The sequence below is a fragment of the Haemaphysalis longicornis genome, unplaced genomic scaffold, assembly GCF_048455015.1.
Source record: "Haemaphysalis longicornis isolate Haplotype H1 unplaced genomic scaffold, Haemaphysalis longicornis Haplotype H1 scaffold_4, whole genome shotgun sequence".
NCBI classification, from domain to species: Eukaryota; Metazoa; Arthropoda; class Arachnida; order Ixodida; family Ixodidae; genus Haemaphysalis; species Haemaphysalis longicornis.
In genome coordinates this window covers 134,578,691-134,596,722 of record NW_027526361.1, presented here as the reverse complement: position 1 = coordinate 134,596,722, position 18,032 = coordinate 134,578,691, and the positions used below count along the sequence as shown (strand labels likewise).

The 18,032-nt window shown below is 46.8% G+C and overlaps 1 protein-coding gene across 1 annotated transcript in view; it reads right to left on the bottom strand.

Annotated features, from left to right (window-relative positions):
• LOC144179404 (uridine phosphorylase 1-like) overlaps window positions 1-9,414 on the bottom strand; it is a 49,843-nt gene extending 40,429 nt beyond the window's left edge. Inside the window, exon 1 of the mRNA XM_077707749.1 lies at window positions 9,323-9,414. Coding sequence (XP_077563875.1) covers window positions 9,323-9,360 — 38 coding nt within the window. The 5' untranslated portion in view covers window positions 9,361-9,414. The remainder of the gene's footprint in view (window positions 1-9,322) is intronic.
• Between the last annotated feature and the right edge of the window lie 8,618 nt (window positions 9,415-18,032).

The window sequence follows — 18,032 nt, the reverse complement described above, 5'->3', positions numbered from 1 at the left end:
GTGGTGTTATTCGTTGTCCGCAATGAGGGTGACGTCGTGCCGCCACACTTTCCTGAGGGATTCTGCGTTAATGCTGCCGGTTACTTGGATGTGCTTGCCACCGTTGTGAAGCCATGGGTAGAGAGTGTTCCAAAATGAAGACCAGATGTCTACACTCCTGCCCACATCACCTCCGTCACTGAATAGTGGCTGGCTGGCAATTTCTGCGACCCTGTCCCTCCCAACCTTTGGCCTCCTAGTTCTTGAGATTTAAATCCGCTCGACTATTATGTCTGGGGCGTCTTCCAGAGAGAGGCCAACAAACGGCCACATAATACAAAATACTCTCTTAAGGAAGCCATTTCTCACTAAATGGCCAATACCTTATTCGTGCATTCAGCCATTTGCGAAGCCGAATCGAATCGCTTATAGCTGCCGATGGCGGATTTATTGAGCGGTTATTGAAATAAAGCGTAGTAGAAGTACTTCACAAAGTTTGGTGAAAATATGTCTGATTTTACTAGAGATATGATGCTGCACCTGACGCCACTGTTCTGTTCTCAAATACCTCACGCACCGGGTACATCTCGGCGCAGAAATAAGTTTGGTTTGTGGGGTGTGCATTTATAAAATAAATTTTATGAAAGGCTAACACACCGGCAATCTTTCTGCGCAGGGCTAGGTTGGGAAGGTTCAAGGTGCGTTTCGTGGCAGAAACACTAGATGACCGAGCATAACTAAAGGATGAAACGTGCAGAACGATTTTGTACCATTTCCTACATGTTTAGGGGATAATCAAAGTGAGGATTCTACACTGAAGCCGCGTAATCAAGTTTAGGCTAAAATAAATTTTTTATATAGTAGTAGTTTTAAGTGTGAAGGCATCATACAGTAATAAATTTCGCAAATACCCGAGCACAATGTTAACGTTACAAACAGCAAAATTTACATGAAGTTGACAAGAAGGTTGTTGGTGATATGAATTCATAAATAGTTGAAAGACGCAACAAGTTCTAGTTCTCGTTCTAAGACGCCACATGTTCTAGAGGCAACAATTTCTAGTTACTTATAAAACCAGCGCTAAAAACGAAACGACAGAAAGAAAAACACTCTGCGCTGAACTGCAAACTGAGTTTTGTTTAGAGTAACAACAAATATATACTATAATCGAAACAAGAAACGAATCGAAACTAGAGTCGCTGATTTTCTGAGTAGCATGATGCACCAACTAGCCCGCCTTCGTTCACTTGTGAAGTTGTAGTTAATAAAGCTAGCTGCTTTTCTACCTTGCTTTTCCAGCCGAAACGTCACTCATAACGTCTTTGCCCCTATTAAACCGGACAATTCTGGTCCCGTGATAGACTCGCCCCCGTGTGATGTGCAAGACCAGCTTTTACCCAGCTTCCAAGAAAGCAAGAATTTCACCGTGCCCCTCTGAAACACCCTACGCAATTTATTTAAATTTTATTGATTTCAGGAGCCTTTAAAGTACTCGAGCATTTTTTTTCACTTATGCCTCGAACACGTCCTTCAGGCAGCCCTCTAACGTCCTACTGATTATCAACTCCAGTATTTACACTTTTGCATTTTACCATCAAGGACCTATGGCACTGATAACGTCGTTGACCAACCCTCGTGAGCAGATATTATAACTGCCGTCAACTGCATTATTGGGTATCCTCCGCACGTTTCTTGTGCTACTTATACATTTCTTGGACACTTTGCAAGCACGCAGGAAACCATCTAGTGGCCGCAGTAGAGGCATATTCCAAATGAACCCGTCTAATATAAGTGCAGCGCCCAAATCCCGCAGAATCGTTCTGAATAAAAAGGGCTGTATTGCAAGCCCCCTTCATCTTAGTGTAGCGGTTGCTTTGCCATGACCGAACGGAAGCAACCACATTTAGGACGAGTCAGCAAGTTCACAGCGTTACGTATACTCTGTATGAAACAAATTCACATCTTTGGGAGAAGCAGTATGCTACCGAGACTATGCGGCGTGCTGCATAGCAGTCTTAACTTGGCCAACACAAGCAGTGTAACATCCGGTAAAAATACTCGCCGTTATGACTAAAATGGCCTCTGCTACGAGATATCGAGTAGTTATATCTAACGTGAACGTTCTCGTTTACTCGGTACACAAGGGACCGCAGCAATACAACCGTTGCAATCTCAGGTGCGCGTCACCGCAGGACATAAGTGCTCCTTCCGGCAACCAAGGTTTAGGAAGCGGTGCAGAGGACACGCGTCAAAGCACACCCAAAGCCCAGCCTTTATCGCAGTGCGGCCGCTGTGAGTTTCCGCAACATTGCTGACGTGAACAGAAGATACAGAGGCGCGACGGGGCACGGCAAGTGTACTTGTCTTCCTGTCGTCTCGATGGGAGCGTCCTTTATGTCGCACTCGCATCCTCAACAATACGGCGAGTGCTATTTGGCAAACCGGGCAGGTGGGATCACCCGTACGCAAAGCAGAATGATAACCATATATTCTACTGACCCCTTTTTTTTAATATAAGAATGTCGTTTTCATCTTTTGCGTGTGCGTGAGTGTGTGTGCTCGTCGATCATCGGTGGCATCTGTATGCTGCGTTTTAGGAGCGAAATGGCACTCACAGGGTAGCAGACGGCAAGTCTAGGAGGTTAACGTCTCTTCATAGAAGGATGACGCATCTTCATAAACTCGTACCGCGGAAACTGACTCAATGCAGCCGGTTAGTTTCTTGATTTTGTTTTTGGCAATAAGAAAACTATCATGAAGGCATCGGGAAATTCTTCCGGTTGCATTTCGCCACTGCAGGTTCGGGCACAGCCATTATTTTTAGCGGACTTTGTTTTTTGTTTGCATCAATCATTCCGTATATACAGGCATTTCAACGCAATTGTGTTTCCGTGGACGGACGTTTCGTTGCTTCGAAGGAGAAAATCACTCGTACCTTTCGTGCAGTTGAACTGCCGCATTAGTCGGCGCGCATTTTAGTTCATGTCCATTGCTGGATTTTCTTGTACAATTATATATATATATATATATATATATATATATATATATATATATATATATATATATATATATATATATATATATAGCGAATCAGAAAATGGGAAATGAGGGGCTCCGTGAAATAAGACAGAAAATAAGGGTTGGCAGTCCAGAAAACCTCGGAAAGCAAAGGGGAGGTGCGGTGGGTCATAGAATGAGATGATGAATTTTTTTAGTCGAAAAGCAAGTGGTGAAAAAATGCCCGCCGGGTGGGATCCGAACCCACGACCTCCAGAATACCGGTCTGGTGCGATTTTCACCACTTTCTTTTCGACTCAAAAAATTCATCATCTCATTCTATGACCCACCGCAACCTCCCCTTTGCTTTCCGAGGTTTTCTGGACTGCCAACCCTTATTTTCTATATTTATATATATATATATATATATATATATATATATATATATAGGTATTTTTAACCCAGATTGCTGAAGTTAAAATTTTAGAATAATGTACAGACGAAAGTGAAAACAACGCGTCGAGTCTGGGGACCGACCCCACGCATTCCAAATTCCGATTATATCTCGGATGCCTTACCAATTCGGCTATCTTGGGGAATGCGTTCTCAGTCACTTTGCGGTGTATCGACATTTATCACACCGGCATCTTATGCTTGAGAGTGATAGCCAGTCTTTTGGTGGCAGCGGTGAGATAGCAATAACTACTTCCCTTTTCAAAAGACAATAGAGAGGCGAACAACGGTTTTTGTAAAAGGAGAAAGCCTAGACGTTTGCAGGAAACTCAACACCGACTGCCTAAGAGGCGGAGGAAAGGGAAAGAAGGACACAAAAGGCCCCACACGTAACAGCGCAGAAGCAAGACAGGAAGGTGAAAGGCATTGCAGAACCAGAATTAGGGCATTCGGTTAATATGAGCTGTTCGATAAAACAGTCCGAAGATCACCGTATGGTTTTTCAAGTGTTTCGGTACCAGGTCTTGAAGGTGCGTTTCCCTGTATGTTGGCTTATCACACCCGTATCTTATGCTTGAGAGTGGAAGCCAGTCTTTTGGTGGCATTTGTCTGGGCTTTTTAGTGTTCCATTTTAATCATGCAGCCGAGCACTTGAAGCACCTTGCGTAAGTAGCGACTTGAATGACTCGCCAAATTGATGCGCCTCCGCTAACATCAAGTGGCTCACACAGACGCCATTTTCTTTCCGTAACCCTGACACAAAAAGTTCTTTTATAAGGCTGTAAATTATTCCGAGCCATCGTATTTACTTGCCTGACCCCTTCATGATAGGGAACTTCTGAGTTGTGTGTTCACTCCCCTTTTGAATTGCGTGCGGCGTCTGTGTCTACACACTTTCTTTTGTTCTCGTCTGTGGCGCAGTTGTTCGTTTTCATTATGTACCAACTAGCCCAAGTTTGTGTTATGTTGAACTTCTGCATCCTTTGTAAAGAAGTATCGTGTCCGCACATCCTTCATTGGTATCATTGAGAACGGCTATTGGCCCCGAGGACATACCGTGGCGCCACCTACGATTAACGTCACATGAAGGACGCCGGGTGATGCTGTCGTCTGCTAGAACACATTTCCTGTGCTTATGCAACCGCACGTTTTTTGTTGTGGCCACCGTGTGCCCCCTCCTCGCGGTTTCGATCCAAATTACAGAAGAGTAGTCTACAGACCAAATAATCCGGGCAAGCAACCAACGGCTCGCTTGTTCCCGACAACACCGCCGCGGCTGGGTAGTCGCTACCATCGCCGCCGACAGTTCGTACGCAGCCAGCTAAAGCCAAGGACGATACAATTAGTGCCGAGAAAAGTACGCTGTTAATTCGTTATGAAATACTTGTGACGTGACATCTACGCGACTGTATGTGCAAGAAAATAGACCTTGCAACAGCGACAGAAACGTGCCGCTCAGTTGTGATCTCACCACGCGTACTGCCCGCATTGCCTGGTAAATGAATGACTACGTGAGACCGGTAAGCGAATTGCATCACCGCACAGGCTTAAAAGTGCTGGTACGATCTGCACTTTAGCTTAAGCAGTACCTATTTGCCCTGCAATGTTTTTTTTTTATTTGTGCCCTGATTTGATTACGATCACTAGTACTCTGAACTGCTGATATGTTTACTTTTCGCGACGACGTGTCCGAAATGTACGAATGGTATTAACGCTAGAGTTTAACGCCTTCGAGCGGGTTTAGACGTGGCTATATTGATTTTTAATTAAAACATCTGAAACACGGGCTTTTGTCTGTTTAAAATGAGCCTGTGCCTTTCTCTAGCATCAAGTTCGAGAACTCACGATCGCTCACAGAAGGCGCGGTTGCGTACGACGCGAAACACGTCATGGGGTAATGGAGAGTTTAAGAATAGGGGAACCAAGCGTTGGAGGCCCCCAAGAAGTTCGGGAAACCCAAAGCAACACGCTTGCGCGCGGCGAGTTTTAGAAGAGGGTCTTCTCCAACAGTAAGCTCGCCGCCGGTTTCGGATGCGCGGAGTCCGATGTAGAGAACTTTAGGCTTAGCGTCGCCGCAGATATTTCATCGCCGCTACCGTTACAGTCACGAATGACAGTACCTAACACAACTTTTCACCGCACTGTCACCCCCTTTCTCGTATGTGGAAGTTTGTATCCGTGATGACTGCCATTTAAGTGATCGATGATCAAGATACCTACCGATTTTTCCGCGAAGGTATCGCCACCCTTCGGCCGCTCGCCGCACCGTCCGCGCACGGGCCGGCGGCGCGGGGCCCGACATCCGCGGCCGGTCGGCGTAGATCGCAACAGATATTTGACCATCACCTTGAAAATCACAGCTGATGACACTACGTAGCACAATTTTTCACCACACTGACATCCGCTTCCGCGAATGTGGAACTCCTTTGCCGCGATCATAATGAGTTTAAAAAGCGGCAACGAGGCCTTGCTGTCGCGACCTACGTCGGTTCGAGCCGATGGCGGGCTAGCACGGCGGACGTGTGTGCGGAGCGTTTATGCGACCAGTAAAGGTTTCATGATTCCCTGCTTCGCTTATTTCTTGACAAGGACAAACGAAATCTCGAAATTTAGCTAGGTGGTCATCGTGGCCGAACTAAATCTTTATCGGGGAAACGAGCCGCAGCTTGCGCTTACACTTGGTTCGGTCGCATACGTCCGCATACGCTACCACGCTCAAGTGGTTTGCGGGCAGCCTCCCACGGTTATAAAGTCCCCATGAGGTCAAACTACGCTTCCCGCACTGATAATTAACTTAAAACACCGAACATTAGCACGAAAATGCACTTATTTTTTTTCTTTTTTTTTGGTTTAACGCGCCGACGCAACGCAGGCGATGAGGCGCGCCGTAGTGGAGGGCTCCGGATTAATTTTGACCACCTGGGGATCTTTATCGTGCGCCGAAATCTCGTACACACGGGCGTTTTTGCTTTTCGCCTCCATCAGAAAAGCGGCCGCCGCGGCCGGGAATCGAACCCGCGACCTCGTGCTCAGCCGCGCAACGCCTTAGCCACTGAGGAAAATGCACTTAGAAAGCGCGTTAAACTAAATGTCACGCGCTGCAAGCCAACTACGCGGCAAGGTAGGAACGGGGATCCTACAAGTGACGTCAAAGCGATCGCAGCGCCGGCCTCTCCAGTGGTGGCCCTCGCGGCCAATGAAGCGCTTCTAAACTTCTTAATCTCTGAATGATTTCACTACAACAGTGTTTTCCACTAAGTCAAACGCTTTTTCATAATCGAAAACACTGATAGGCTACACTGTCGCCGTTTTTTCCACCTGACTGACGGCATGAATATGCTGCACCGTTGAGCCACCCCTCTTAAACACAACTTGCTCTATTCATTGCCTAAAGTCCAGGGTGTGGGTTATGTGGTGAAGTATTACCCTCGTAAGTAATTTAAGTAGAACAAAAGTAGGCATATGGGACTGTAATTTTAAGGACCTCGTAAGTAATTCAAGTACAACAAAACTAGGCAGATGGGACTGTAATTTTTAAGGACTTTGATATGTTTACAGTATTTGCAGTTAAACAAATAACCTTATGTTATTATTGCTGTCAAAAAAAAATTACAGAAAAGGGCGATTCCTTTAGGGTGAGGAATTGGTGTTTAAGCTTTCCTGAGATGTATCTAAGATACCTCCACTAGAATTCTGGTTATGCCAGTAAAATGGAATCAAAACTAAAAACTAGTGAGGCCATTTCCAAGGTTCACTCGTAAGGGTCACAACAACCGTGTATGCGTTAAAATACGCCGCTAAATAGCTCTCCTGTGAAGAATACATTACTGATCAAACAATACTCTAGGCACATAGTGTTGAAAAATACTCTAGGCAAACAATCAACCGCGGTCACGCATAGAATGAAAATTCGCGGTTATGAAATAACGTGCGGCAGGCGAGTTGCATGTTATATTACAGCGTGCCATGGAGCTCTATCTTGCCCTCGTGTGGAATTTTTCTTTTCCTTCAGAAACTTCCGTAATGCACTTTGCTGTACATCACGGATAGGTTTTGCAGTAATGTATTTTTCACGCATCTACTTACCTTCCAATACCATCTGAAATAAATTTCCTGTAGATAAATTCTAGAATTAACGTACGGCTGTCACACATTTGTCTTGGCCTTTTTTTAAGCGTAAAATTGCTTCATATACAAACCCAGCCTTCGCAATCCATTCCTAAAAATTAGAGGCGTCGCTGCAACGCATGCTTTATACCAGGGCAAAAAATGCGGAAATTTCAGTGACGAGCAAAGCAAAATAAAGAGCATAAGATCAAACGTCATAAATCTGTGAGGTAACACACTTAGAAGAAAGTGTGTAATGCCTGCGCTACACGGCGACTTTCAATTGACAATTGAACGCTCGCCCACAAGTGCGCCCTATGCATTTACAATAGGGCACTGGATTGGCGATTGGCTCGAAGGCCTTCGGAAGGCCTTTGAAACTGCCGTGTAGCACAGGTATAACGTTATCTAGGAGAACAAAGGGCACTTGTTATGCACCGATCTAGGCAACAGTGAGTTGGCATTCCATCACATCTCACGCAACGCTGGCCATGGCCTTTGCAACAATGTATGGGCGGCAAGTTTCTGCGCACAGTACGCAGAAAAAACAAGCATTGCGCCGGCATAATCTTGCAGCTATCCCCTGAACGTGCTTAAACATCAAAAATACAAACTAAACAAACGGAGGTATGCCGAAGCCATCCAGCACGTCACGTTGCGGTCACGTTTAGACGCCGTTCGACATCCCACCGGCGCCGGGAGTGATATCGCGTACGTTGAACCATTCGCGCGCTGTCGGGGCCAATTTCAGACCGACTGTTGGGCCTGCTGCACTTTGCTTTTTCTGGCTACATTCTTCATTTCCGTGCATTAGTGTCACTTGTGATGAGTTTCCCTTCGTTGAGTCTCGGGATACCGTCCTGTCAAAATATCTTATTACAACTTTATGCCTCCGGAGGTAGATGTTACTTGAGCTATTTAGCGAGAAAAATACGATTACAGAAGGTCGCTTTGAGTCGGCCTTAGCGACTGAAATTAAATCAAATGAAAGGACGTCTTCATTTACAGACGTAGATTCTGGACGGTTCGCCGATAACAAACCGATGAAATGCCTCTACAAAGGCTTGGGAATAGTTTCATGGCGCAGCAGACAGCGCAGAATCACAATACATTAGTGAAAACATACGAACCTAACTACTGAAAAAAAGAAACGATGTAATACATTTTTTATGTGAAATGGACTTAATTAAAAAAAAACCTGCAATGATGCGAAAATGATACCTAGAACGTTACTTTCAACCGTACGTATATTGTGAATAACAACGCTGTGGTGTGATTGGCAAGAAATGCTTTGGTACTAATATAATTTGCTGAAAGCGAACTTGTGAACGCCCGGCTCTAAGCATTAAAGCGCTGAACAATGCATAGTTCGGTAAGATTTTCCTCGGGTTGCTTAGGAAACAGGACGATCAATGCGTCTGTATTGTTAAAAGAAATCGAACCCCTCAAGCAAACCATTCAATGTCCCGCGCTTCGGAAAATAAATCTAGCTGCATGAGGAATAATCGAATTTAATGTCCCCATCATCTCAATGATGAGCCATCGGCTCTGGCAGAGTGAAAACGTGCTGTACAAGGATATAGTTTTGCACAACGAGTATACAGCTGTACACTGAATATCCAACTGTTATCAAGGCACCACACTGGGCATCGCTGGGATGCTGGGCTGCGTCAATAAAAAGTGAGAGCCCGCACGAAACGAACGAAAAACGAGAGTAGCAAACCCTCCGTTCTTGCATGCCGGCAAGAGCCCGGCTCACCATAGTATGCGCCCATGCATCACTTACCGTGCAGCTCCGCTGACCCGGTTCGCCGGTTGCTCCATGGCTGACTGAATGTCGCTGCGCCGGCAGAGGCGGTGCGCTCGCTTGGTCGTCAAGTGACGTTGCGCTCGACGATGACGTCACTGGGCTGCGGATCGATGCGCCGGGCAACGGAAGGCAGGGCGCGAAAAAAAAAGTAGCGGTTCCTTGCAGTCCGCTCAATGCACCGCGGAGAAGGCAGCCGCCTTGAAAGGTCGGTGAAGTGACACTAAACTTTTATTTTTGCTTTTCTTTCTGCTTTTTTTATGTTCGGTAGGTGACGTGAAGTTAATTCCGCCGCAAAGCATGTTTTTAGTTCCTACAAAAAAAATCCGTGAGAGGACGACGTTTGAAATTTTCCGCCATGCGAACAAAAATGACTTCAGGAATTTCATCACTTCCGGAAAGTGGAAAAGCGCGTATTTCGGGCTGAATGCAATCCACCTTCGAAGTTATGAATTCTAGAGAGACCCTAATGGCTACTGCACTAATTTTAAAACTTTTAATCCCGTTTTCGGTCGTAACAAGCAGCCCGTTGTAAAAATCGATTCGGTTGTAAAAGTCGACGGGGATCGGTACACGTCGGTCCGCGCCATGGTGAAGTTGTTTCTCATCGAGGAACACCGTGTGGCTGTCTCAGTTGCGCCCACCTCAAAGCGACGCCCCGACCAAAGGATACATGCATTTGCACGTCGCCCTATTTTTGGAGAATTAGACCGCCGGCTTCTATGTTGGCCGTGGCTGTTTTTCTGATGGAAGCCAACAACTATTCAACCTGAAGCCCTCCACTACGCTACCGAATAGTGCAGCTTTGGGATCTTAAAACGGCCGGGTAGAAAAAAAAGAACAAAACTTCCCAACGCTAGGTTTCAAAACTGGAACTCCTCTTTGTCACGTATATCCTTAGAATGCCGTGTATGAAATCAGAAAGCAAATGTGAAACGCCCAAGGCAATGAAAAAGAAAATGAAAGAACCAAAGACCACTAACTAGGGAACAAAAGTATGCAAATAGCTAAATCCTTGTATATCATCAAAATCGTGTCGGCGAGGTCACAAAGAAAGAGTCATTTCACGATAATAAACGGTCGACAACACTAAAGGGCAGGCGGGTTGGTTGCTTAAGAACACGGATGATTACCGGGAGATCGGGTACACGTAACACAATCGTGCGTATGTTGGGAAAGAAAACAGGAAGCCATTATTTGAACTAACTCGAACGGTATCCAAACGTTTTTCAGTGACAGAGACGATAAGCTTTGGGAAAGTTTATGGTTTTAGCCTAATAACAAGTGAGTAGGAAAAGAAGAGAATCTAGTAAAATATCATTGCAGTGTTGACGGGAAGAGAGCAGAAAAGAAATCATAATAACATCATTTGTATAATATATCAAACTTACTTTTAGGTACATAAAAGTGTTGGACGTTGTTTGTGTTGTTTTTTTTTTTCTAAAAATGGCCGGGAAAATATGCAGATGCGTTACTAGTACAATTGCGTTAACACCCCCTTGTTACACAGGTAAGCCGCTAATCATGGTCATCATAATCGCCTTTCCTGTCCTGTTTCTTTCATCGTCCAGACGGAAGGCTTGAATACAAGGCCAGGCCAATCCGCGCCCGCCAGAGCAGACCTTTGCGCCGCAGTAGCTTGCCGAATCATAAAGGAAGGCAGGAGAGGAAAAACTGCACAAAAGGGCTCTGCCCGGCACACAAAACAAAATTTCCGTCTCTACCCTCCCCTCAGCATGCCGACCGCACACACGAATGTCTGCCGTGCGCCCCACAAGTGCGTCTTTTTAACTTTACCCGTTTAGCTCATGTCCAGAACGTGCGAAAAGCACAGTGGTGGCTACAGCGCTGTCGACAACGCCGCCCAAGGAGCCCGTCTTACTCCTTTTAAGGTGGCCAAAGAAAAACTACCACGGGCGTTGAGGCTTTGGAGGGACATTTTCTGTTCCCGTACCGCTCCAGCCCCCCTCCTCTCCCTCCGGAACGCATGCGGAGTCGCCTTTGTATCCCGCGTAGCTCGGACCTCGCTGAAGGGCCCACAGCCCTGCTCACTTGATTTCACTTTCCCCCAGTAGCTCTCTTCTCTCTTTCTATTCCCGTTCACTCTTTCTTTTCATTTTTTGTACTTTTTTTTCTCAGCTCTCTCTCTTTTCGTCCTGTTAAGGGGTCGGCTTCACGCCAAACGGTACAAGCCTCTTTCTCCCCATCCCAACCCCCAACAATGCCCTTCTTCCTGCGGCCGCCTTCTGAATGGCTACATCTCAACGGAAACGATAAAAATACGCACACCTTGAACCTAGGCACACGTTCGTATACGCAGCGCTCATGACTGGCCCTCTTGATCCAGGCTTAGAGGAGTGTGGGAACGAAAAGTTTGTTTTTTGCAGGAGGGGCATATCCCTTTTGTGAACATTCCCCACACACCTTTTTTCACAATTCGACAAACCTCCGGCAGCACAGGTGTGCAGAGGGGGAAAAGGCCCGGGCGGAGGGGCAGGGAGGCAGTAGCTAGAGCGAATAAGCGGATTCATGTCTCCTCACCTCGTATCGTGATTGAAAAGGAGAAAAGAGATATCGTGATAAAATGCTCCCTGTGAGCAAATACTTCGAGGCGGTTTTAGACTATAGTATTTCTTTGGCTATTTAAAAGCAAAAATTTCTGTCGGTCTGTCTGTCTGTCTGTCTGTCTGTCTGTCTGTCTGTCTGTCTGTCTGTACCTCGATACAGCGGCCTGGCTAAACGTTGCAAGTACCTTTAAAGGAGGCGCTTATATAGTCGAAACATTTCCGAACAGGTGAATGAGGAAGCAAATAAAGTTAGTATTTTCTTACATTCATCAGCAACAAATACTCATGGAGGATATTTTACGCAAAACAACGATACACAACTACTAAATGCAGCGTTCGTTTAATTAAAAACAGATGTGGAAGAAGTTTTGGTCACACCAACCGAAAAAGAAACCGCCTTGAAAACAACATTTTAGGTACGAAACATAAAAAGGGCGTGTACACAATCATTCGGCTCGTGGCCCTAGCCGTGGGCTTGAGGTTTGAGCTCAAGGCGTGAAATTAACAAACGGCCCAGAAACAGTGGAAAATGGAATTGTCTTGAGCAAACGTCGACCGCGTTTATCGGAAAGGGGGGGAGGGGAGGTTGTGGTTTGCGACGGGAAAAGGAAAGGAAATTCACTGGGGATATTCTGAGCTCTCCAGGGAGCTCACCTGCATACAACCCCGTGCAGGGGAAGGGAAGTAGAGGGGGAGTGATAGGATAAAGTAGAAAGAGAGAGAGAGAAAGGTATAAAGAGAGCTGTCAGTCCTAGAAAGCTGTCAGTCCGGGCACATCAGGACCGCGTTTATCGTGGAAGAAGTTGGACGGGTAGGAAAGGGGGCGAGACATGTGCGGGGAAGAGAGAAGAGGGGCATTTTCACGCAGAGGCGGCAAGAGACTATCGCCTTTCAGCGACATTTGCAGCGAAGCACGCAGGTACGCGGCCGTTTTTTTTGTTTTTTTTTTTTTAAGAGCTTGCTGCAAGAAACCCTGGCCTTGAAGCTTCGATTCATTGGTTTGCAGTCTTCGTCGCCTTATAAAAAGAGTCATTTCAATTAAGTCAAAAAGAGATTTTTAGTCGATTATTCTAAGAGATAATGCGAAAATACAGCCCTGGTGTGAAAACCCTATGGTTACGTTAACGTACCGAAACATTGCAACGATGCTGCCACATTCCGGTAATGACCGTCTAGAATCAATGAAACCGTACAAATCAAACGTAACTGAGACATTGTCTCATCAGTCGAGGTCGGGAACTTATATGGGTCTTTTGCAGGAGTGTCATCGTCACTTTATACCGAAAGATCTTGTGCTCAGCCGCAGTGACTTGAAACTACCCTACATTGCGTCGCTTGGACGAACGTGCAAACGAGCAATGAAGTCACTTTTCTTAAAGCACCCGTAGAGCGGGCCGGTTTCTGCTCCGCCTCTCTGTTCAATGCATGAGCCTCATGAACCTCGGGTAAATCGTGTGAGTGTGGTCGAAGGCGTCCGGGAGAGACTTCCAGTGTCGCGAAAGTTTCACCTCTATTTTGCTACGTTACTTCGGGTTTATTCGGTGGGTTATTATGGCAATGGTTACCGCCTAGTCGCTCTGACTTCTCAGGCCTACCATATGGTTCTCCCGCGTGATTCATAGGAGGAGGACTGGGCTGAATTGAATTGAACTGGAAAACGTTTTTTTTTTTTTACTATTGCATCGACTGCTACCGTAACGGGGGCTGGGCAGCCTAGTCCGGTAGTCGACGCTGTGCGGCGGCGGCCCGGGCGCGCGTCACAAGAAACTCCTAAGGGGAGAAATAACTTTATTGTCAGAGGGGGAATGAACAACGTGGTAGGGAAGGAGAGGGACACGGAGGGAGGAAATTATCCATCTACTGCAGAATACCAACCGCCGCCTGCTGTTGCCCGCGCCACCTACAGACGGCATATGAAAAATCACGCGCAAACAGCAACGAAAGGTTCCACTAGCTAGGTTCCACGTTCTGCTGGGAATGCACGTGAAGCACGGCCGCGCGGTTCTATAAACCTTCAAGTCGGACGCCTCGATTCACGCGCGTCTCCGCAGTACTGCAGCGCTGGCATCGAGGAACCCGGCCTGTAGCAGTGGAACGCGGTAAATTCAAATCGCCTTGAGCAAACACTCCGTGTGTTTACCTTGGGATGAGCGCGACGGTACAAGAACAGCATGAGAGGTGAGCGGGAAAGCAAAGGGGGACATCTCCTTTGCAAATGTCTACAAAGACTATCGTCTTTTGACGACATTTGCAACGGAAGCGGCAGATACGCGGCCAATATTTTTAAGTTTATGGTTCCGTGTAGATATAGCTCGTAGATTTCATTGACAGACTAAGCTCATGAACGTTTATGACAGGAGTCGGTTCAGGTTATCACACCTGCTTCTAGAGACCACTAGTTAGTGAATATTCAATTATTTTCTCTAGCGATGAGAGGTCTGCTCGAACGCGTTTCGAAGGCACTTCTTCGTCCGCAGGTTGGGCAACCGGGTTCCAGTAGGGGATCGCGATCAGCCGTGAAGTGTGCACAGTGCCTTATCAAATGGTATAGATTAAAGATGTATGTATCGCGTTACCAAAATAAAAAACCACGTTAAGAAAGCTGCCTCGTGCTGCTGCTGTATTCCTCTTTAATTTGTGGTCTCTGGGTTGTCGGCGTCAAAAGAGGAGTCTCACCTGGATCTTCCATTTATCAAATTCAGATTGTAGGGTTTAACGCGCCAGCGCTACGGTTGAGCAATAAAGGCGCGCTGTAGCGCAAATCTCCGGATTAATTTTGACCACATTGGGACCTCCCCCATCTGAAAAGCAGTCGTCACGGCCAGGATCGAACCCATGTGCTTGGGCTCGGCAGCACAACTTCTGAGCCCCCGAGCCACCGTGGCAGGTAAACGGCATTTATACCTGACGCTGCGAATATTCGTTCACTGCAAGAATAAAAACACAAATTCGCGAAGGGAACTTCTTCAGCCGTTATTTGTATCAACTTTGTCGCCGAGAGAAAAAGAAGCAGCCGCTTATTTGAGCAGAGATGATAAGGAAAAGGTGGCGTGACCAGGTAGGAAAGGAACGCCGCCTAAAAGCAGCTATTACGATGATGGCGGCTAAGTAATGGTGGCGAACGATTTCATTTTTTCCTCCTTACTCCCTGTTTCCTTTGTTTCTTGTCGTTGTTCTGCGGCGGTGCTCTTTTCATTCGTCGACTTCGGTGCCCTTGGTTTGGCGCTGCCCAGCATCATCCCTCCAGGAGTACTCGACGGCTTGCCGCCACGTGTTTTTTTAACGGCCTTAACGGCATTGTTACACCCGACGCCGGGAATTCCGAGTGGTTCGGCGAAAGGCGGCAGCAGAACGGCGCGGGAGTCGAATGATCGTGTGTCGTTATAGCGAGAGTGCTAGTTGTTTGTGTGTGGGTCAAAAAAGTTGTCAATGCAGCGGGTGAAGACGGCGCCAATCCGGCTCGCGAATGGTACATAAACGGAAAATATTCATTAAACATTTCGCGTTTCTTTGTTCTGTTTCTTCGTGTTCAAGTTATATTTCATTCATACCGAACAGAGGCGACCAACGCCACATATATTATAGCTAGACATGTCGGAACAGAGAAATTTCTTCTCGAATCAAATTCGGGTCGAACGCAGCAGAAGGTCGTTAATTTGAACCGCAAGGTGACGTCAGCGGCGGATCCAAAGGAGAAGAGGGGGATCGGTTGGGCAATCGTCCCCCCCCCCCCCCCTCCCCATCCAAAGCCGCTAATATCTTTCCAAACCCCTCGACTTTGATTTTTCAGCACGTGTAATTTTTTAGACTATGGCGGGGACCGTCGCTGTCTGCGGCGAGCAGAGCACCCCTCACTTCTTACTTTTTCTTAGGCGTGATATCGTCTAACAAAACCTCCGCCTTAGCGGCAGCGTGCTAATAGTTCTTTTCCCTCAGGAGATTTGAGATGCGACTGCATCTCATTCCCTCTCCTTGTCCCTCCATACGGTGTTGTGCCCGTCAACACCCCTCCCAGTACACTATAAAAAAAATAGTTAGCGGCGCCCGGTTCCGATCCCACGACCCTGTGGGCGGAACGCGAGGTACATAATGCTCTTCCCACTGCGCCACAAAACCGAGACAGAATCAAATGCTACGAACGCGCCTTATATCCTTGACTCATTCAAACTACGTCAAGAAGCTACTGATATAACGCATGATGGGGCAATGATTAACAATTGCAATAAAATAAAAGAAGCTCCCACTTACAGCAACAATGATGGAGTAAAGGTCGTTGCGACAGCGAAGCCCCAAGCATACCACTTAGAGAGATTGACCAAGATTGGCCAATAAAACATAATACTAATCATAAAACATAATAATCATACGCATTCCCGACACGTTTCACGCGATTTCAGAATCAATCCAACGGAAACACCAAGTGAACCCCACGATGCGTCGCATCTACACAGGGTTCCCCTCGCGGGGAGGTGGCGCAATTTTTCCTCTTGAAATAGTGTCAGCGCGGCAGTGGAGAGGGAGCCTTTTTTAAACTGATTACGTGGTTGTCTGCAGTATATTCATGAGAAAAAAAAAAGACTTGGTGTGCAACTAGACTCGGTTACAACTCAAGAACGGCACCACCTCATGTAGTGTATCACTCCACCAAAGCGCCGGACCCGTGACGTCAGTGCGCGCGTGTTTTGAAAGGGGTTTGCTATGAATGCGTGATATCGTCTGCCTTGTCTCACGCAGTTTGTTTGCCGCCACTGGAGTCGTTTATAAGCATATTAAGTCCAAAATATCACGGGAATGGCTCACGCCATGTTCAAAATATTCCCAGTAACGCCCTACTTGCGCCGCGCGGAGAAACATCCGGCTACGGTGATAAGGTACAGCGGCAACTTCCGGTGCCGTTCTTATGTTCTCACCGAGTATAAGAGCAAATCATGATATTTCGGTTGGTTGCGTCCTCCTCTCTCCCTCTCCCATCAGCGCTATAGGACACCCCCCCAATGTAGGCACCTGGATCCGCCCCTGCGGGACGTCATCTCAGTTCGCATTAACGAAAGCTCGAACTAATGAATGTGAACAACCACAAAAGTACACTGCACTTTGGAAGCCTACTTATTGAAAGGTCGAAAATGAATGTGAGCAATTACAAAAGTACACTGTAATTGGAAAGCCGTAGGGCATGTCAACACTTTGATACTTCCAAAAAGGCCGTGATTGCGGCCTCCCTTTTGACCCTGAAAGCGACAGTGAGCACGTTTTGCTCTAACAAAGAAATGTAGCAGAAAGCCTCATCTCCGTCTTTTTAAAAACTGAAAAAGAGAAGGACGGCAAAGCACCCGGCCATGACTTTTGAGCGCACGCCAGCGCAATGCGTCGCCCTGTTCCCCCTTGTCGCCATTGACAGGCACAGGTTCTGTACTTCTGACCTGAGATATGATTACCTCATGTGTCAGCGCTCTACGCAGACCACTGTATTCGTGTCCTCATCGGCGTAGTTCGCAGATAATGCGGCTTCCAAAACGTACGCCATGTGGGTTTTGCAATGGTTTTACCCTTCTTTTTCTTGAGTTCCACGCAGCCTTTGGCTGTCTGACCGTCTGCCACGCTCCAAAGCGTCGACGCGGCGGCGAGTAGGAACCTATTAGAAATCGAATTAACAGGCTTTTTGTAGTACTTGGTAGTGTTTTAATGCCAAGTTTTGGTGGCATGAGTAGTAGCTCCGATTTGGTATAGGTGGACAGGTGAGCCCAGCAAGTTTTGCTTCGTCCGCGTCTGTCTGGGCTCCAAGTTGGGGGGTTTCTTCAATGAGAGCATCACTACCTCCTGCGACCCAGAGGTAATACCTCCCGCGTATACACTAAAATGCCAGTGGGGGATCTATTCGAGCTTTCACAGAATGTTTCTTATGGCAAAACTGAAAATCAATGGTGATAGCCCCGCACCTTTTGGTGTTTCCATGGATGAAAGAGATATGGTACTTGATGTAACAGCACCAGTCTGAATGAAAGCCTTGGGATCTGTCAAGAAATCACGGATGTAGTTGCGAATGCGTTTGCCTGGATTTATTGATGTAACCCGTGAAGTATCGCTGCGTGCGATCCACTATAGAACGACTTGGTTACTTCAAG